The 21589-nt window shown below is 47.7% G+C and overlaps 2 protein-coding genes across 2 annotated transcripts in view; one reads left to right on the top strand and one right to left on the bottom strand.

The window, feature by feature from the left end:
• Positions 1-11911, top strand: part of adcy5 (adenylate cyclase 5) — a 44440-nt gene extending 32529 nt beyond the window's left edge. Inside the window, exons 7-20 of the mRNA XM_067251714.1 lie at positions 48-189; positions 894-1031; positions 3248-3270; positions 3621-3765; positions 4642-4739; positions 5607-5694; positions 6841-6957; positions 7031-7189; positions 7653-7828; positions 8153-8285; positions 8395-8658; positions 8816-9020; positions 9298-9422; positions 9727-11911. Coding sequence (XP_067107815.1) covers positions 48-189; positions 894-1031; positions 3248-3270; positions 3621-3765; positions 4642-4739; positions 5607-5694; positions 6841-6957; positions 7031-7189; positions 7653-7828; positions 8153-8285; positions 8395-8658; positions 8816-9020; positions 9298-9422; positions 9727-9855 — 1942 coding nt within the window. The 3' untranslated portion in view covers positions 9856-11911. The remainder of the gene's footprint in view (positions 1-47; positions 190-893; positions 1032-3247; positions 3271-3620; positions 3766-4641; positions 4740-5606; positions 5695-6840; positions 6958-7030; positions 7190-7652; positions 7829-8152; positions 8286-8394; positions 8659-8815; positions 9021-9297; positions 9423-9726) is intronic.
• A 955-nt stretch (positions 11912-12866) lies between these two features.
• On the bottom strand, positions 12867-19148 carry sec22a (SEC22 homolog A, vesicle trafficking protein). The gene is made up of 7 exons (XM_067258335.1): positions 19028-19148; positions 18048-18261; positions 17190-17353; positions 15684-15863; positions 14554-14672; positions 14329-14394; positions 12867-14204 (listed from the first exon to the last, which is right to left on the bottom strand). Exons 2-7 carry the CDS (start codon positions 18227-18229, stop codon positions 14004-14006), a joined length of 912 nt encoding a protein of 303 aa, XP_067114436.1. The 5' UTR covers positions 18230-18261; positions 19028-19148; the 3' UTR covers positions 12867-14003.
• Positions 19149-21589: the final 2441 nt, after the last annotated feature.

Here is a 21589-nt window from a genome sequence, read left to right as displayed (position 1 = left end):
TGCGTCTACCGTACTCATCCTGTGTGTGTGTGTTTGTGTGTTGCCAGGCGTATTCACATCACCAAGGCCACGCTGAACTACCTGAATGGAGACTATGACGTGGAACCAGGCGCTGGGGGGGAGAGGAACGTCTACCTGAAGAAGCACAACATAGAAACCTACCTCATCGTGGGCTGCAGTCAGAAGCGCGTACGTCCTGGAGCTCTCATCCCCTCCGTGGCGGGGGCCAGGATTGGGTTTTTCGAACGAAAACCAGCTGCTTTTTTAAGCCCCCCAAATCCTGATTTGTGCTCTTGCACACCATTACATTTGAAAGCCTACACTGCTATCTCTAATGCTCCCATATTTCAAGATAAAAATGGCGAAAGCATTTATAATGGTCGCATTTGTAAACAGAAAGATGACGAGTTCCTTAAGTATGTGGAGCGCGAGCTCACCTCACCCAGCAGTTGGGAGAAAGTGCTTGTTTACATGTCTGACGCCTCCATCAGTGTCCTCTGGTCATGTCACAGGCGTCATGGGAACTCGGTCCTAAGTATCTCATGTTACACAGGACGCTCTCTGTTAGTGAGCGCCGAATATGGGACAAGGTTGCTGTCACACTCCTCACATATTTGTGATACACGATACCCTCCGAGCCTTTACATCCGCTGATTCCATCCCAGATCAGTTACTGTACAACTCCCACCATGAGCCTGTTCAAAAGGACACCGTATACGGTATCTCGAGCATGTTCACACCTGGAATGCTACCTAAGGTGTGGCTGATTTACCTCGATTGATAAGCGAGATGGGAACTGCAGCTTTTGAAAAGCTCCAGAGCAGCTCTGTCAAAACAACTGCACCTCATCTCAATTATGACACAGAAATAACTGTGTTATCTCCCGCTGACAGAAAGAAGAGAAGGCCATGATAGCAAAGATGAACCGTCAGCGGACTAACTCGGTCACCCACAACACAGGCCACTGGACCGAACGGCCCTTCTACAACCACCTGGGCGGCAACCAGGTCTCCAAGGACATGAGGAGGATGGTGAGCAACTGGGATTGGTCCCCCATCACTCGGAATCAACATATGCGTGTGTTCATTCGTGTCTGTGTATGTATGTCTGTCAGCGTGTCTGTGTGTGTGTCTGTGTGTGTCTGTGCATGTGTCAACCTGGTACAATAGCATCTCAAGGTTGGTCGGTCATGTGTGGATGTGTGCTGCTTTTCCCATTTGGAGAATAACAAACAGCTTCAGGGTCAGTGCTTTTAGCGAGCTAACGTGATTCTAGCAATGTGATATTTGCAACGTCTACCTGGGAGACTGTATTTTGCAGGGGTAGTAAACAACAAAGCATCTGCTAAATGAGCACAATATTATAATAAACACCCGGGGATCATTGGTAAGAGCTCTTTGGGAAGAGCTCTTTGTTTTCTCAGTAGCTCCAAGTGGGGGCTTGGGAACCGGGATCCTGGGGTGTGCATGCATCCCTTCTCCCCGCCCAGTAAAGAGTGGCCCCTAAGGGCCACAGTACCAGACTCTGTCATCCATGGGCAGCGAGGATGAACAAACAAATGCCAAAACATTCTGTCACTGCGGCCTCATTTGGGATAAATACATGTCCTCCAAAACCGAGGAGGAGTTTGTAGACGTATGGAAATGGGAACAATAACGGCGTATCGTTGACAGGGCTGCTGTGACCGTATCCAGGGTTTGCTTTCTCCTCCCTGAGGCCTCCAACTGTGCTAAATCAATCCTACCATCAGTGACTCATGCACACGCACGCACACACACACCAAGGATTCTGTTGTTTACTTTTCTGAGAATGGTATTCTCTCCCTCCCTCTTTCCCTCTTTCTCTCTGGGATTATTAATTCCCTCTCTTGACCCCAAATTCCTTTTTCTCTCTCTCTCTCTCGCTGTGTCTATCGGTCTGTCGGTGTTCAATGATGAATAGGCGGCCATCTGTGTATCACGTCTCTTTCAGGAGATCCAGCCTCTCTGTTGCAAAGGGAATCCCGGTGACACCACACATAGCTGGACGCCTCTCGAGCCCTCCTCTCTTGCTCTCATCCTCCCTAACCAGTCACTGCCTCCGTCGACATGAACTCAGTGATGTTTACGAGCTTTCTTCGTCTCATACCCTCTGTATCTTTCTCCAATTTCTCCCGCTTCCTCCCTCCCTCTTTATCTCTCTCCCTCTCTCCCTCTCCCTCTCTCCCTCTCTCTCCATCCCCCCTGCATTTCTCATAAATCACACAGCGGCACAGATACGGAAAGAGCAAAGATAGAGCGAGCGAGGGCATGAGAGAGACCGCGTGTAAAAGGAAGGGAGTGATAGAAATTCCCTCTTGCCTCTGTCCTCCACATGCAGGCAGACTGAAGGGCAACAGAGGAGAGATGACTTATGAGCTGTCCAGCTGCTTTCTGGCTGCCAGGCCTCCCATGCTATTAATCACAGCTTTCATATTTCACATAAACCCCCCTCCAAAAAACACTGAGTGTATTCTTCCTGTGTTCTATCCCTAACACGGTTTTACACACTCGGGTACCTTAGCTTGGTTTACAAGGCTTCCTATTGTAGCCCAGTGTGTCCAGACCACATAGTCATTGTACATCCTGCTGTGTCCAAGCTCTCATTTGCCAGTGCTTTGTTTGTGCAAAAAAAAACAACAACTGATCTTCAGTTGATATTGATTACAATGATAGAGTGTCTCCCTTCTACTTCCTGTTTTTCTCCATCAGTCTACAAACGGTGTCTTTGTCTGTCCAGTGTTATCAGACCTGGCTTGGCTCTCTCTTCCTCTGTTGCTACACATGTCCAACAGAGGGAGCTATTGGCCAAAATGGGTCCACTGTTCATTTCACCTGATGTGCCGTAAACAGAATGGGATGTGAGTAATGCACAGCCAGTGTGCTAAAACACCATCGCCCCCTGACAGACATCCAGGTCAGTCTGATGACTCAGAAAGAAAGAGAGCTATAGGAAGTGAAGGAAAGAGAGGAGGGCCGTTTTTGGTGGTTGAGAGATGGAGGAGAGAAGATGCCAATCTCGTGTCTGCTTGACGTATGTTCCATTTTTAGTTCCCAGCTGTGGAGACGGTTTCTCGCTGTTCCAAACGCTAGCAACGTTTCACATTCAGCACATTCCAGTACCTCATGCCCTGTTGCTGTCTTTCTCTATTGCGTTTGGCTGGATGAGGTTTACCTGAATGGCCCCACTTCTGATTTGAGTTGCCTTTTGTTTCTCTCCTCTGTTTCAGGGCTTTGAAGATCCCAAGGACAAGTGAGTAACATCCTCTGCTCTGTTATTAGTGTGACCCCTCAGATCACAATAGTCAGCTGATTAACACATATCTCATAATCCACTGACATTTGGCCAAATCACACTCCTGTCAAATTGTCACAATTGTACCCTGATTCAAAGACAGGTCCTTCAAATCCAATTGATCCAATGATTGGCTACTCCTTTCTGTCAATCTTACTGCTTGCTTTCCACGCTGGTTTGGGGTTTGCTGGTGGCGGTGCTGGGAGGTAGTCGTAGTGACACAGAGCTGTGGCATGAGCTGACAGCCAGCCCTCAGAGAACAACAACAAAGGGTCTCGTCTTGTGTTATCTAGACATTTCATTTTCAGAAACACACAGGAGAACCTGAACCCAGAGGACGAGGTGGATGAGTTCCTGGGCCGAGCCATCGACGCCAGGAGCATCGACCGCCTGCGCTCCGAACACGTCACCAAGTTCCTGCTCACCTTCCGAGAACCTGATCTAGAAAAGAAGGTAGCCTGGGATTCGATGTTTTCGCCCTCCCGTCCTGCTAAAAGGGGCTTAAATAATTACTTGTGACAAGTAATCTCCCTCCCCCCCACACACTCACACACAAACAGCTTTCAGACCAAGTTGAACTCGCAAGTCTAACACTGTGCCAATGGGAGGTCTGTCAAAGCAGGGTGTGAAGGGAGAGCAAGAGAGAGAGAGGCGGGAGAGACAGATATAGAAGCAGGGGGGAGAGGGAGACAGAGGGGGAGAGGAGGAAGGAGCGAGAGGCTGAAAGGGGGGAGATGAAAGGAGGACAGAGGAGTTGACAAAGGGGTGAGGGAGGCGAAGCAGAGACCTGTTTTCACCTGGCCCACCTCATCTCTCTCGCTGCCCTCTCCCCACTTTCTCTTTCTCCTCCTTTCCTGCTATGGGATTGTAAATGGGCTGCCTAGTGCTACTTACAGCCGAGCAGAAGGCCTCTCAGGCTGGCTCTCGAGCTGGCTCTTAGGCGGCCCCCGCACCTTTGTGGGTGAGATAATGGCTGCCTTTGTTTCCCTCGATTACCTGGGCACCACGGCAGACAATTATTCACCCCCTCAGTGTGCACATTAGGCAGGCAGAAAGCCTGAATGTCTGGATGACAGTTTGTCCCTGCTTTTATTGTGGCCTTACTTACATTAGATACATTCCGTTTGCATGTGGTTTGTATCCATATTCCGTTTGTAGATCATTTCTAGGAGCTATTTTGACAATAATATAGTTAGACTGACTTAACTTGATTTCACAGGCTGTTAGTAGACAGCTGTAAATACACGTGCCATCTTTAATTTATCGTTTGTGTGTTTGGGTTGAGAGCTTGACTTTTCATTTCTTTACTAACAATCTTTTCCTGTCCAGTACTCCAAACAGGTGGATTCCAGGTTTGGGGCGTATGTTGCCTGTGCCTCTCTCGTCTTCCTCTTCATTTGCTTCATCCAGATCGTCATCGTACCACAGTAAGTCCTCCAGCTCACCTTGCGAACCCTAAGCTGCCTATCTCAGAGACAAGCAAGAAGCAGGGGTTCAAACACCAAAGATATCCCGTCAAGGCTGTCCCCATCTCAGCCTCACGATATCCCTTCAACTATTTTGTTCTCATTCTCTTGTCTCTTTCTCCTTCCTGCGTCTCTCACCTCTCTCTCCCCCTGCCTCTCTTTGCTCCTTCAGTCTCTCGCCCGCCATCTCTTCCTCTGCCTCGCTTCTCCGTTCCTCACGCTCGCTTCCTCCGTCGCTCCCTCTGTCGTTGCATTGATCCCGTTATCGTTCCTTTGTTATACCATTTTCTTCCGGAACCTTTTATCTCTCCCCTTTCCCCGTGTTGAGATCAATTCCCTGCGTTTCATCGATCCCCTTGCCCTCTGTCTGTCCGTCTACAGTCGTCCCCTCCACCCACAACCTTCCCAGGTTCGTTCATCTGCATTCACCTTCCTTTTTCTTTGTTTCCTAATCTCTTACTATATATATATATATATATATATATATATATGTTTTTTTTTTTACTTCTTTCGATCATTTTTCCTCCCTACCCATTCTTATTGTCCTTGTCACTACCTCTCACATGTCTGTTTCTGTTGGAGAATGACTATGATCTTCTCCCAGGGAGTGCTTCCAGGGGTTGTTGTTATCTGCGCGAACATTTCACCTCTTTGTCTCCTCTAAAATCAGGATGTGATTTCTAATCCAGTGATATGATATATGGCGTCTCTCTCTCTTTCTCTCTCTACCTATCCATCTCTCGCTCTCTTTTCCATCTCTATCTCTCTCTCCATGTTATCTATCTTATTCATCGTCTTATCTAATTGATCTAATCTGTTCCTCCTCAGCTCTAGTTTGATGATCGGGTTCTACATCTCATGCCTGATCATTCTGATGGTTGTCATGTTTGTCTCTGCAGTCTACTCCTGTTTCGGGGTGAGTACTCCCTAATAGCTAGTTTTATTTGTTGTTCTTTTCCTAGTTGAGTCATTTTAATCAAATGAATGACAGCAGCGGGTGTAAGATAACCTTATTAGAACAGTTATGTCTGAGAATGCCAGGTGCTGTGATGGTGTAGGTTCCACAGTAATCAGGACGCAGAGCCGGCATATACAGTACATACATACAGAGCAGGCATATACAGTACATACATACAGAGCAGGCATATACAGTACATACATACATACATACATACATACATACATACATACATACAGAGCAAGCATATACAGTACATACATACATACAGAGCAGGCATATACAGTACATACATACAGAGCCGGCATATACAATACATACATACAGAGCCGGCATATACAGTACATACATACATACAGAGCCGGCATATACAGTACATACATACAGAGCTACACCTGTGTAAATGCTGGTGGTGTCCTCCTATGTGTGTGTGTGTGCGCGCAAGCATGTGTGTATGTGTGCATGCGTAGCTATGTGTGTGCCAGCGTGTGTGCGTTTGTATCCTTGTGGAGACACGGACTGGGTTTTGAATTGAGGCAAAGAGACGTGTGCTGCACTCGCCGTGTTTGGTGTGACAGTTCAGAATGTTCAAAGGAAGCAGCGTCATGGTGGCGCTATTGAACCCAGCTGGGACCTCTGGGTATCACATTTCCTGCTTTCTCTTTATTGGCTGACCGCAGGCCGTCGGGGAAATAAGACAGGCCCTCATGCCCACTTGAAGAGAACAATCATCGTAGCTGGCAGCTCATCTTTTGTAGTTGTTCTGGTGTGTTTTTGTTATAAAACCACTGAGAGCAGTCTCAACCCTGTACAGTAAGTGATACTGTGGAATAGACTCCTAAATTGAATCTTATAACGACATTCTCATGCGTGAGCATACTTGATGATATTCCACTGAGACAGACACTGCTGTGACGTCCTTCGTTGCTCATTTCAGAGGAATGGCGATGGTCAATGTCAGAGCTGGTTGTGTGCTTCCACTCAGCTCCGCTCATCCTAAGAAGAGTCTGTTAACTGTCTTGAGTCTTACTAATATACTTTATTCCTCTCTCCCCCTATGCCTCCTTCCCTTTCCCTCCTTCCCATCCCCTCACCTCTTGGTAGTTTTTCCCAGTGCCTCTCCAGACGCTCTCGAAGAGGATTGTCCAGTCCAGACTCAACAGCACTCTAGTGGGGGTCTTCACCATCATCCTGGTCTTTCTGTCCGCTTTCATCAACATGGTAAGTCCACGAGGTTCCCATCCTGGGCTGTTATTTCATTTAGTGACCTGACCCCCTGACCTGTTCCCCCTAGTTTACCTGCAGCACCAGTGATCTGCGTGACTGCATCAGCTCCGAACTCAATCTGAGCCGCAGCACCATCAACGCCTGCCACGCCCGCAGCCTCAACTACACCCTGGACTCATACGCCGGCTTCTGCGGAGACGGCGCTATCAACTGCAACTTCCCGGAGGTACAGTCGGGAAGTGTGTGTGTGACTCTTCACACATTCATGGACAAAGTCCTGTACATTTGCACTTTGAGCCAGGAGTATTTCAATTAGTTTTGCTTATTGTCATCTCTGTAGAAATTTAATTATTTTTATTCCTCTCTCCCTCCCTCTATCTCCCTTCCTCTCTTCTTCCTTCTCCCTCCCTCCCTCCTGTCTCCCTCCCTCCCACCTGTCTCCCTCCCTCCCTCCTGTCTCCTTCCCTCCTGTCTCCCTCCCTCCCTCCTGTCTCCCTCCCTCCCTCCTGTCTCCCTCCCTCCTGTCTCCCTCCCTTCCTATCTGTCTCCTTCCCCCCTCCCCCCCTCCCTCCCTTCTGCCTCCCTCCTGTCTCCCTCCCTCCTGTTTCCCTTCCTCCTGTCTCCCTCCCTCCCTCCCTGTCTCCCTCCCTCCCTCCCCCCCTCCCTCCCTGTCTCCCTCCCTCCCGTAGTACTTCTCCTCGTGCGTGCTGCTCAGTCTGCTGGCGTGTTCAGTCTTCCTGCAGGTCAGCAGCATAGGGAAGCTGTTCCTCATGCTGTTCATTGAGCTCTTCTACCTCCTCATCATGGAGGTTCCTGAGGTCAGCCTCTTCGACAACGTGGACCTGCTGGTCATGGCCAATGCCATGTGAGTCTGACATGTCTGCTGTCGTTCGTTTTGGATGGAGTCGTTTTTCTTGCTTTGCTTTCAAACCATCTAACGCTTTTCTACTTTTTGTTTCCTCCGCATAGTGCTTACTTCAATTCAACAAGGTGAGATTTACAATACAGGCGACACAACCTGGGTGTTATGTGTTCTGTGACACAACTGTTCATTCATTTTGATAGCAAGTCTTGGATACTCTCATATCATATCAATGATATCAGATATCATGGGTAGTCATGTTCTTTGAAAGTGATTCATCTGACCTGGCTTGTTTTGCCTGTTCGTGTCTGTGTCTGTGCTGGACAGCTGTGAGATGGACCCCAAGGTTCCTCTGAAGATTATGACTCCTGTGGTCATCACGGTCTTTGTCTTGGCGCTCTACCTGCACGCACAGCAGGTGGAGTCAACAGCCAGACTCGACTTCCTCTGGAAGCTACAGGTGAGTGTCACTGTGTGTTTGCGTGTGTGTGTGTGTCTTTCAAGGAAATCCCTCATTAGGGATTGGTCGGAAAAAGTTCTGATTGGCACCTCCTTGCCCCTCCCCTCAGGCCACAGAGGAGAAGGAGGAGATGGAGGAGCTGCAGGCCTACAACCGACGGCTCCTCCACAACATCCTGCCCAAGGACGTGGCCGCCCACTTCCTGGCGCGGGAGCGCCGCAACGACGAGCTGTACTACCAGTCGTGCGAGTGCGTGGCCGTCATGTTCGCCTCCATCAGCAACTTCTCAGAGTTCTACGTGGAGCTGGAGGCCAACAACGAGGGCGTGGAGTGTCTCCGGCTGCTCAACGAGATCATCGCAGATTTCGACGAGGTGAGGCCGTGTGCGTTTCTGTGTGTGTGTGTGTGTGTGTGTGTGTTGATGAAAATGGACCATTGCGAGGCTTCTGAAAACTGATTCCAGAAAACCACAATTTTCTTTTTCTTTCCGTCCCTCCCCCTCTGGAAATGTGCTCGTCCCTCCTACCCAGATCATCAGCGAGGACCAGTTCCGGCAGCTGGAGAAGATCAAGACCATTGGCTCCACCTACATGGCGGCTTCTGGCCTGAATGACTCCACCTACGACAAGGCAGGCCGCTCCCACATTCTGGCGCTGGCTGACTACGCCATGAGACTGATGGACCAGATGAAGTACATCAATGAGCACTCCTTCAACAACTTCAAGATGAAGATTGGTGAGACAGACGGCCTCGTCTTTTGAATTTTCTAGAACTACTCGTTACATTTTTCCCCCAGACAGGATAGCAGATAGCTTGATAAGGTTGAGAACGGGGCGTCAAAGTGTTTCGCATAAATCAAGATCATTTTAAATCAATATGCTTCAGAGCCAGACGACTGCATCTCACACTGTATAAATGAAGTGGGAACTGAGGACAGGAAGCAAGGAAAGCATTTCGCATGATAACGTGTTCCACTTTCACTGTGTGTTTACCGTGTATGTACCTCATATAGGTCTGAACATGGGGCCTGTGGTGGCTGGGGTCATAGGAGCCAGGAAACCACAGTACGACATCTGGGGCAACACGGTCAATGTGGCCAGTCGCATGGACAGCACTGGGGTTCCTGAGAGGATCCAGGTAACACCAACACGCGCACACAAACAGAGCACGCGCACACAACACACAGCTCTCTCATGGCTTGCTAACCAGGCTTGGGAGTCAGGTGGCTGAGCGGTGAGGGAAGCGGGCTACTAATCAGAAGGTTGCCAGTTCGATTCCCGGTCATGCCAACTGACGTTGTGTCCTTGGGCAAGGCACTTCACCCTACTTGCCTCAGGGGGAATGTCCCTGTACTTACTGTAAGTCGCTCTGGATAAGAGCGTCTGCTAAATGACTAAATGTAAATGTAATGTAACCACAACAGCATGGTTTCTCTCATCAGGTGACAACAGATCTGTATCAAGTGTTGAATTCCTACAACTACTCTCTGGAGTGCCGAGGGGTGGTGAAGGTGAAGGGGAAAGGAGAGATGATGACCTATTTCCTAAACGGAGGGCCTTCCAGCAGTTAACACCCACTGACTGTCACTGACACTGGGCATGACTCAGAGGAGAGGGGGGCAGGACTTAAAGGACCGGGGGCCGAGCCTTTGAAGAGCAGGCTCACGGACCTGCAATAGCCTGGTGCGTATGGCACATGCCCCCACTTGTCATTTAGCCCCTTCCCTACCTGCAGAGGTCAGCTATTGAGCAAAGGAAACAGTAGACCTTACCCATTCTCTCACCGAGGGTCGAACAGTTGGAGGGGCCTAGAGGGTCTGGGTTCACTACGGAGACCAAAGACGTCCAGTCACCCTGCAGTGACGCATTAGCTTATATGACGTGCTAATATGCTCATCCCCAGAACCCGTGTCATGTTTACCACATGGCAGAATGGCCCTAGCCCACCCAGCTTTCACAGAGATCCACCTTTGCTCCAAACAAAACCTGCATGAAGATACTGAACCATGTATACATGTAAAACACACTCTGTTTTATGTGTATATATTCGTGTGTAGGTGTAAAACAGTTTGTGTCCATATTGTCAGTGTACACTGTGGAGTGGTGCAGATATTGCAATTTCACGAGTACATTAGGCTCCAGTCAGCAAAGCAGCACTATCCATCCCTTTACCGAGGTCATCAGTAGCTGGCCTGATGCTGGATGAGAAGGAGCTCCACACAGGACATGAGACCGAGCAGCAGGTCTATTTATCACCAGTAGGGGGCGGTAGGTGGACACGTTCAACCTTCCTGTGGCTCAGCTGATCAGTGACACTGTCTTGTGTGGTGATGTGCGAGTTTACAGGGCTCTTCCCCAGCCACACAAACAGATACACACGCACACACCTACCTGCAAACACACACACACACACACACATGCTTTAACTGAAGACACTTTCAACCGAGGATGTCAACGAAAAGCTTTTTTTTGTATTTTCAGCATTTTGTATTTTGACTCCAAACACCAAACCCTATCAGATATTTCAGATTCTATATTTTGTACATTAATATATTAGAGAGAGAGTTATCTATAAACACCAACGTGTATTCAGATGTACAAAGCTAACACAGTCCTTTTACAATCATGCACATACATTAGCCAGGGGTCGGGGATTCCTCTGGACTTTCTTTTTTCTGTGGCTCCATGTTAGGTTTCCATGTCATACTGTTGTTCATGAGCGTCACACATTCTGTTTTGTGTAATAACATTCAGCCTGTACATCATCCGTCCCAATGTTCAACCCTTTTCATGAAGTGTTCACACTCTAAAAGTCGAAAAAGGGTAGAAAATTGGGACCCAGCAATAATAGTTTTCGGTGCTGAAAGCCAATTTTGCACAACACTGCTGTCAGCCCACCTTTTCACCTTTTACCCCCCCCCATCTTTTAATCAGATGGTACGACCCAATGAATGTCCAATGATTTCCAATGAGGCCTTTCTTCTATAGTCTATATATACTAATGACGTCCTTCTATGAAAAGGGGTCTACTTGCGGAAATAGTTATTTAGGTCGGCTTTTTGTATCCCTAAAGTGTTTTAATACAACAGTTCCACAGTGTAACTGCATATGTACCCTATTGTGATCGCCCATCTGCTTACTCCCTGCAGTTTGGCCTTTAGTTTTTCCCTGCAGTACAACGACCTTAGGAACTACCAGACTCATGCAAACGTCTGTCTTTATCAGTTCTGCCTCCCCCCCCCTCCCAGATCTGTCACCATGGTGCCATGGTTAGTTTGCCCTTGTGACTTTTCATGTTTTTATGATCTCACTGTTTGTCATTAGTTGTGGGGGTGGGGGGGGAGGTTAAGAGATTGTACGCAGAAAGTGAGCCTTTTTAGAAAACTTAGCAAACACAGTGCCATTGAATTTCGTTGACCTTTAGACGTTGTCAGAAGCTGACATCAGAGGAGGAGACTCGGGAGTTCGGACACTGTCCCTCGCTGCTGTGGACAGACAGGCTTTCATCGAGAAGCTGACTGTTGATATGGAGACGCGGGCAGCTAATAGGAAGATATCTGGCATCAGTGTGTTCTCTTTCTATCATGTCAAACACTGCTGTTTTTTACATGCAAATAAACTGCTCAAATGTTTTACTTCTCCCTGGTGGTTTGATCTGGTTTTCCTCACGTACTTGGGTCTTTCAGTTGATCAGCTGTGTTCCAATGTCCACAAGGGGGCAGCAGTAGTCTTTCAAACTCATTAAAACACCAACACTTGGGTGTCAGACTCTCTCCCTATGCCTTCCCTTTTGACCCAACATAAGGCAGATGGTGCAATGTTTTTAAAAGTATTTTGTATGTTGATCATTTCTTAATGTACCTTGTATTTGATATCTGCTTTTCATACTCTGCTTGCCAGTGTGTACATATAGAGAACCACCGTTCTTTGGGGGAACGAAGTGTCTGTCTTTTGGCAGAAAGATTAGGAATGAGTGGAAGCACATTCAGAGCACCCCACTTGTGAACCACCCCATGACTGGGGAAAAATGTCGTGGTCACGAACACAAAGCCTCACGCACAAACCCCGTCGGTGACTCCTGCGCTTGCTTGCAAATAGCAGCAATTTTCCACCACCCAACAGTTCCTTTCAGCGTCGCACCTCATATCTGGTAGGGCAAGCGTGAACAAAGAGATCAGCCCTGGCTCATTACTTCTCTACGTACCTTTGGAGGAAATGGCTGCTTCTAATAATAATAATGCTGCACACACACACACACACACACTAATAGTCATAATCATCACTCAGGCAATCATCATAATGGCCGCACTGATGGTTCGACTTCTGAAACAAAATAAATGTTGCTTGAAAACTTGTGCCAACGTTTTATATGGAGTTGCTTGCCAGTTTAGCAGTTTAGCATTCTCCTCTCATGTTCACGCTTTTCCCTTGTAGGGATGGATGGAACTTGCAGATCCTCATTGATACTGACATTCTTTGAAAAAGCATTTAATACAGCAAACATGTGTCTTTAGCTACTTCACTGGGATGACAATAAATGCAAAGGAAACCCTTTTGCAGATGAAAATCAACGATAAATGAATACATATTTGTATTGTTTAATTATGGTGAAGTGTTACATTTGATCAATAGCAAAATCCAAACTCATTCAGGAACAACTCTGCTGGTGAGTGGGGCCTGCAGGCAACCACAGCAAAACTGTCCAAACTGGCCGCCCTAACAGGCCGGGACAGATCCTAGGAGTTGAAGCAGTCGGTCAGCCTCTTGGTGCCAAAGAAGCGCAATACTCATCTTCCTCTATGTTCTCTCATGCAATTATGAACTGTACTCTAATGCTGTCAATGGAAATGGCCAAATATCAAGACAGTCAACAACGCAATTGGCACAATCAGGGGACTGGATTGAGTATGAGGAATCCCATGCTATGGATATACTATATGGATCCAGTTTCAATAGTAGCTGCCAGTAGCAGCACTGTAGCGGGGGGACGTGAAGAGGGTCGCTGCACTACTGACATCCAGCATGTCCACGGGAGCTCCATGTACTGTTCAGTACAGCGTCAGCGTCACAACTCTGGAACTAACATAGGACTGTTATGACTCTGAGGCCTACTGGACATGTGCAATAAAACAGAGGCAAGGAACGGCCCGCGTGTCGCGTATAAAACAAATGAATGCATTCAAATCACGAAATACGTTTCGTTTCCGATACAAATGAGAAACAGCGTTCAATAAATAATCAATAAAACGGTATGCTTCGAAACAAGCGAGCAAATGGTGATACAGGAACATGACGTCGCCGGCTGAACGGATGAAAGTCTTGTCCTACCTAAGGGGGGAACCAAAAGGATCAGGAGGAGAGCTACCCTGAAAAGCCCTGCACTGCGTAGTCCCATGACCACCCCCAGGCCCAATCCTTCCTCCCAAGCAGCCTGGAGACATTCAGCCAGCAGAGTCGCTGGGCCTCGCTGCGGCTTCCTCCATGCATAGGCAGGCTCCATATGAGCTGGCAGCCACATTGAAGAGAGGGGGGGGTTGGGGTGTGTGTGTGTGGAGGGGGGGGCTGTCTGAGGGTCCCTAAGGGCATATAGTCCAGCCATCCTGGGGGGGGGGGGGGGTTGGGATATGTGGTGGTACAGAGACCAAAGAATTTGAGTGGAACTTCAAAAACGGTTTCCTGGATTTGGAGTCTTGGGAGTTTGAGTCCTTTGTTGCTCTGGTCAGACATTGTAGTCTGGAGCTTTGCCCTGTGGCTGGCGGAGGCGTATCTGCAGGGTCATGAAGGCTCCAACGGTGACGTGGAACAGGATCTGCCACACGTTCCTCAGTTCATACAGGTACATGTTGCACAGGCAGATGAGTGCAAACGCCAGGAAGGACTTGCTGTTTCTCCACACGGAGAAGTATGCAAACAGGTAACACTGCAGGGATAAAGAGGGGGGGGGGGGGGGCAGTTAATATCCATTAACACACGCAGCCAGAGGGAACAGCCAAAACAATCAGTATTTAGCCACAAAACGAAAAATTCGGCTGGATATCCTTTACCTGATACAGACAGGCTGCTGTGCCCAGGAAAAAGGCAATCACATAATTAAAGTTTTCGTCATCGTTCTGTGGATTGAAGAGGAGGAGAGATGGAGGCGGGTTAAGTGGAGTCACTCGGGAGTCACGAAGCAAAGGCAGTAGGCAGGAAGTACACCTCCACGGGGGGGGGGGACCAATGGGCGGAAACGCCGCGGCTGCGAGCGAATCCGCACCCGTCGTCCTTACCTGTAGAATGCTCTCGATGGCGTGGACTCCGCGCAGGAGATTGAGGCCTCCGCAAAGCAGGCTGAGCACGCAGGACACAACGCCGGGCAGGGCCACCGGCTCCAGCATCTGGGTGGGAGCTGTGGGCAGGGCAGAGGAGACAGACCAATCACGTCACATCCAAAACAACCCGTCCGTTTTCATTTGGGAGATCCCCCCCCCCACCAGGATGCTTGTTGACAACCCACTGCTGTGCCTCTCTCCCCTCCAAACGGAGCTTTTTCAGCGGCCATGTCCCGGCGCTGCCGTCTGACTGGCACTTCGCTGGGTCGACTGGCATTTGAAAAGGGCAGAGTGAGGAGGCGGAGAGATAAAAGGGGCGAGAAGCGAGGTGAGAAGGATGAAGTGGCTCCGGGGGAGGGGGGGGGTACACAAAAGCCGCGGTGACCCAGGGCCGAATCGCTTAGCCGGGCCTGCTGAGGTGTGAAGCGGCCCACAGGGCTGGGCGGTGAGCCGTAGAGGCGGCGGGGCAGGGGAGGTCTCAGCTGGGGCCCCACTAATGGACGAGCGAGCCCGAGCCCCGCTCTGGAACACATGACAGCTGTCAGACGGTGACGTTGGCCGTGCTTTTAGCCGTGTAGCGGCGAGCGGGCTCCGCGCGAGCACACCGCTTCTGTCGGACTGACACGGGCTCTTTTCCAACATGTTCATGACCCGCGCGAGATGTACTGTGTGGAACGTATAGGCCTACATGGTCAAACGTGCCCAAAAGGAGATACAAGGGAAATAAGGAAGGTGTTGAAAATCGGCATTATTACTGAGGGTGAAGGGGAAACACTCGAATGTAATGGAAATGTGAGAGATGTAGAAGAAAGTCTTCAGGCGAGTTAAACAGCAGCGACACTACCTTTACGTGTAAGGATACGAACACATCAAACCCCTTTGAAAAGGCCTCGATGTCCACAAGCATATTCTCGAAACATACGTCTGGGCTACGTCTGATAAGATGCTGTACAGTAAGCGACAATACAGATGGTAAGGTGCCATCGGTGCTCACTTGGCACTCAAAACGCATGGTGTTTTCTTAGCTCGACACCCACAACACGTAAACACAACACGCTGACGGGTGCGTTGGAAGGGGGACGGCGTACCTATGCCCTTGTACTTGGAGGTGGTGTGGGGGGAGAAGCCGTTGACGGAGCCCATGTCCTCCGGGGAGAGCTGGTAGGGCGGCCGCAGCTTGATCTCCGTCTGCATGTCGGCCAGGTTGATCTTGGTGGACAGCGACCGGGGGCTGTTGTAACGCTGCTTGGTTTTCTGGATGAAGTTGTCTGTTGGATATGGAAATAAAAAACGCAATGTTCTGTTTGATCACTTTTAGCTTCAAATGGTGAACATCTGGCGTAGTTGATATTGTACACGTGCATCTACTGTAGGGTTGGGTATTGTTTCAGACTTTCAATTTGGATTCTGCTCTTTGAATCTGGGTTCTTAGCGAATATCGTTTCTGATTTCCAATAGTTTTGGGGGGACCGAAGAAAAGAACAAAGCCAGTTCAGTCAAGACACTCACGTATTAGATTGGAGAGCATTTATTGATAACCATGACATGGAAATAGGTTTGACTTTGGCGGAGTTGATGATCTAAGGGAAGCGCTCCCTGCCTCCTCGATGCGACACGTACATGACATATGAGGCAGAGAGCAATAGAGATATGATCCTCCTGATGGATAGAACATACTGTACAGACAGCAAGGGGGAGAAGGGGGAGGTGGAGGGCGGCAGCAGCACTGATAATACAACAACCGAGGTGAGTGTGTGCGCATCCGCGCGGCCTTTTAATGTCGTCTTATCAGACGTGGCCCAATGGGTTTGTGCTGGCTCACACAGGTGTGGCGATGAGCGGATGACGCGCGCTGCCCGATTGCCATGCCTGAACTAGCTTTGCTCATTATTTCAAAAACAAAAATGTGCCTACCTTTCCTCTTGGCACATTTAGGCTATAATCAGTAAAAATCATTATTTTCTTTCCCTTCCAATAGAAAAGGCGAACGTCAGCCTTTCTCTGTTCTGGAACTGAGCAGGAGACCTGGCTACTGTTGACATTTGCTGTATCTGGGTCATTAGCGTGGCTGGGAGAACGCAACATGTCGAACGCGGTGCGTTCCTTCAGATTCAGATTTAATTTCGCTGTATTAAAGTAAACGCTTCGTCGGAGGCGTTTCTTACCTCGCATGAGATGTCCTTACTGCAGATGCCGCAATTTGGCCGTGTCGTTATCTTTTTTAAGTGACGCTAAGGCAAACTGTGGAGGGGTTTACTGCGGTCAGGTCCAGGATGCTTAAAGTGGCTCTTCTCACATGCTTTGCTGACTTACTGCATCTGCATAGCAGGTCCTGGCAGATAAGTGCAACTTTTATGGACTGTAAAATGCTCACTGCAGTTTACGCGGGAGCGCCACTCGTATGCAAACGCTATGGAACGAACCGGAAAAACGGAAATGCACGCGTCTTATCGAATCGACAGATCTTGGATATTTGGAACCCCGTTCTTGATACCCAACCCTAATCCACAGCAATGGAACGAACACGTTTTTTGGATTGAATTCGAATCATTTGGACCGCACCATCGTCGTCGGATATAAAGCAGAGCACTCACCAAACTCGATGAAGGAGTACGGCCGCACGGCGCTGATGATGCGCTTCGTGTCGTAGGTGACCAGGAACTCTCTCTGTAGCTCGTCCAAGAAACAGAAGGCCAGCACGTTGGGGTAGTTATCAGAGCAGACCATCAGATACCCCACTCCCAGGGAGCTGGTGAAACTGAAACACACACACACCACTGACTGTTACACAAACATCTTTCACAATCTTGACCATGACAGTGAAGCAGATAAGTACTTTCACTTCGCCAAGCCACCGACGTCCTGCCTCCACAAAGAATTGAAACTGACGCCCACCTAGTGGGAAACAGCAGAACGAGGCTAACGGTGTTGTGTCTTTCAAACCCTCTCCCCCCTCTTCTAAAGCTACTTATGGTGTCTGGGTGATGTATAGCCTAGCTGTAGAGTGGAGCGGGCTTGTAGTGGAGTCACTGCCCCTCAGAAGACCTATACATCTAAGTCAGACACTGCCAAAAAGGACCTTTTAAATATTGGATTAGATTAACCAGTGACTTAAATGCTTGCTGGCACATTTGCCCTTCCGCCTCTGTCTTTTGAAGGCTGATATGTGCATTGATTAAAGGAACTTGTGTCTCGGTAGCGCTTCGATAGAGACAAACCAGTCTTTTTTTTAAGTCGAGTCAGGCCTTTTTGTCGTTCAAACCATTATCTGTTGCTGCCCGAATGGAACCTTTTAGCTAATAACCAATTTACAAACACACCATTTTAGGAGGTTTCCACCAACTTTACGTGGATGCACTGAACGACAAGTCGAACTAGTCCCGCAATTCACGACTTCCGAGATACACCCAGGTCTGGTCTGACTAGAAGGTCCAGATCACAGGTCGACTCACTTGACGTTGTACTGTCCAGCCTTCAGTGTGCAGCGGTCAGGAAACTGGCTGAGCTTCTTGGAAAGCCCTTTGAGGTGCTTCTTGGTCTCCTGCAGGCCTTTGTCCTGCTCATAATCTGTAGAGGCGGAGAGAGGTAGGCCATCCCCCACTCGTACCACGGAGGCAAACAGGACCATAGACATGATCTTACAGCTCTCTCACCTATGCCGAACACCTGAAGACAGACACACGGGCACTTTATAAAGGGTAGGCTTGACACATTCGCATGGTCACTTGTGTTAAATAATGACAGTTTACATCTTAACATCAGTTTATCAAACATTGCGATCGGATTCATTCTCTAAACATTGACACTGGGGTTATTGCAACTCATATTATGATCCGTTTCTTTTCTACAACGCAGTCATTGACTTTAGCACCTTGGACAGCACAAGCAGACACCTTGAACGGTTATCTCGCGACACCACTCAGCAACGCGTTTCTGGCTACCAACCTAAATAGGATCATTAGCTCGTTTTCCAGTAGTACTAGCTACACAGACACATTGAGTTTTTTTTAAATCCACATATGGTGCATTAAAGACAACTGCTGTTTCTGCATATTGAAAATCAAAGCGACTTGCTAACGTTATATGGAAAATAATGTGCAGTTATGTGTGATACTAGCAGCTACGTGACAGCTAGCTAGCTAATTAGCAAGTGAATTAGCTCACAGGTTCATCCTAAGCCTGCTAGGACCAGGTAGAATAATGCCAGCTCCAACTTTTGCCCTTCCTTGCTTCCCTAGACTAACAAGCTTTCTGTCAACCTGGCTCAGCTTTGCTATTGACCGTGAGTTAGCTAGCATTGCAATAAGCCAAGCCGTAGTCGAAAACTAACTACAGTAGCTAGCTAGGCTAACGACTAAGTTAGCTGCTGTGCTGAGGAGGAATAGTCTTCGAATATGCAATAATGAAAAAGGCTGTTGTTTTACGCTCTAACCTGAACATGTGTCAGTCGTGCACCGCCTCTGATTCAATAACGAATTTGTGTTTAAGCTATCTAGTATGCCATTCGGTTGCAAGCTTGCTATTTCTCATCTGTCGGATATGGAGCAGCTCTTTCAGTGAGCACGCAGCAGGCAGGAGGACTTCCTACACCTCGAATGTTTACGTGGCTGACCGGTGCATTATGGGTAATGCCAGTCTCATCAGCACCAAAAAACAACTCTTTTCTGATCAGCACCAAAAAAAAAAATCTTAGTACCTTTGATCAGCATCAAAAAACATCTCACTGAGAAGCTCTGATCAGCACCATAAAGGCAAAGACCGGGAATGGCCTTTCCGGGTACATGCTGTCTTTATTGGGTACTGGATTAGATATGATACGATACTCATCCATCCATTAAGACAATTTTGAGGGGAAAAAAAAGTATAAATATACAAAGGAAAATTAACGTTCATGAGAAATGAAGGAAATTAAAGTAAGCACAAGGGACTGGAGCAATTACAATAAGAAGGTCCATGGCGTCCAATAATTTATTAGCAAACTCACTGATGCACATACATGTAATGAACAGATTTAATGAACTTAATAGAACCTCTAAATCAGCACACACAAACTCCCTCCAGCCTCAGGTGATGTTAGTATAACAGGCCGGTTCAGTTCGAAGTGGAAAGGCAATGCTGCATCATCAGTGTGCATTTTGCATTAATCTCATGGAATGCCATTCACCAATACTGACCACAGAAAGCAAATAAGGCATGCACAGCCAGTTTATCTCTAGACTCTCTGTTAAAAGTCTGGGATAATTTATCAAATGGTTATTCTGTAATTATTATGGTTAAAGTAAAACCCACACTGTAACAACTTTTGAGGAGGTATCAGGTGAATATTTCAGGGCTGAGTAAGTTTGAATTGGTAAACCAAAATTCACTTCTTAAACTACAAGTTATTAACCAAGATCAAATGATACATTTTCGGTTTTTCTTTTTAAACAAACCAGAAAAAAGCCCCAGGGATTCTGGCTCTCAAGAGACATTTTATCTTCAGTGTAGACCGCTTCACTAAGAACCCTTCACCTTCAGGTTGTGTGTGTGTGTGTGTGTGTGAGGGTGGGGTAGGGGTGTAGGGGATTACATGGTGACGATGATCGATGTCTGCTGTGCTGACAACTTGATGAATGGCCACTGGTCCAGGGGAATGTTCCGTGTTGAGTGACTGTCAGATGGAAGCGAGGCAGAGCTGTCATTCACAATCACCGGGTACCAAATGGAGTGGAGGGTCCAAGAAATTGTAGGTCTCAGTGTCTCCTGTTTGGTAAACGGATGCCACATTGTTTTTGTTGCTTGAAAATGTATTTTTTTCTTGTAGAGTAATTGTGTCATAGCATGTGGCTTGTGTATTGAATCAGATGTTTTATGGAAAGGTTTATTATTCATACTGTACATCTCAGTTCAGTAAATCAATGTACTGCATGCTGATATTGGCAGGCACATGACCCCTAGGCTGGATATCCGCAAACCGTAGTCCTGCAAAGACAGCCTTTAACCCCTAATGTCGATTAAACTATAGAAACACCAGTGAATCGGAGACCAATTTCGGACTGTTCGGCATCGAGTATGGATTTTACACTGTATTTTACTTGGTCCCATAAGAGATAGTGAAATATTAATCAAAACAAAATAAGCCTTTTTTTATGTGTGAGTGTAGAGCAATTAACCATGTAACCACTGTTCTTTCATGATGATGCTCTGGTAAGATTGCACAAGCTATAATTTTCCAATTTCAATCAGAAATTACAAAAGGGATGCTGTTCTGAGGGCTGTTGACTGGCAGCTCTATAGCAGTGCGAAGATGATGAGTGTATGGATCTTGCAGCCAGCGGTGTAAATTATTTTGATGACTGCCTTGAGGAAAGAAGGGCTGAGGGAAATCTTTATCTCGCCTGAGCAGATACTCGGGGGTCTATTTATTTCTTTGACTGCTGTTATTCAGACCAATTTGTCCCCACGTCCTGCTGTATTGAATAGACCTCAATGTGATTCATTTCAGAACCACAGGCGCAGAGCTGGGCTCTGGATCAATGTCTGGATCAGAAAATAAGAGCAAAGTGGTGCTCTTGGGTGAAGACTAATTAACACGGTATCATGCTGTGATTATGTCCAAAAAAATTAAACAAAGAAGGCCACAGACCCTTATGGTAGTCACAGAGACAGCAGGTAAGATTAGGCACGCAGAGTGTGAGAGTTAGCAACTCGTGGAGAAAGCCGAACGTGATCAGAAAGCTGCTCTCAAGAGCAAAACCCAATCTACCTGAAATGACCTTCTGTCACATTGGACAGAACTTGGGTGGAATTAGACAACACTCTGCCCTCTATTGCTTATGTTCAATTTTGCAGGTTAATGCGCTTGTCCGTTTAGCAACCCGTTTCACGACAAGGAAGTGCACCCATCCGAAAAACTAGGCTTCTCACTTTAAAAAGGGCTTGAGGGAAATTCTGTTGGAGTGGGTATCTCTGTCTGCAGTCGCGAACATTAATCATGAAGCGACAGCCTCATTGA

This window comes from Osmerus mordax, chromosome 2 (assembly GCF_038355195.1).
Source record: "Osmerus mordax isolate fOsmMor3 chromosome 2, fOsmMor3.pri, whole genome shotgun sequence".
In the NCBI taxonomy this organism is placed as follows: domain Eukaryota; kingdom Metazoa; phylum Chordata; class Actinopteri; order Osmeriformes; family Osmeridae; genus Osmerus; species Osmerus mordax.
The sequence above is the reverse complement of the archived record's forward strand: the minus strand, read 5'-3'. Positions and strand labels throughout refer to the sequence as shown.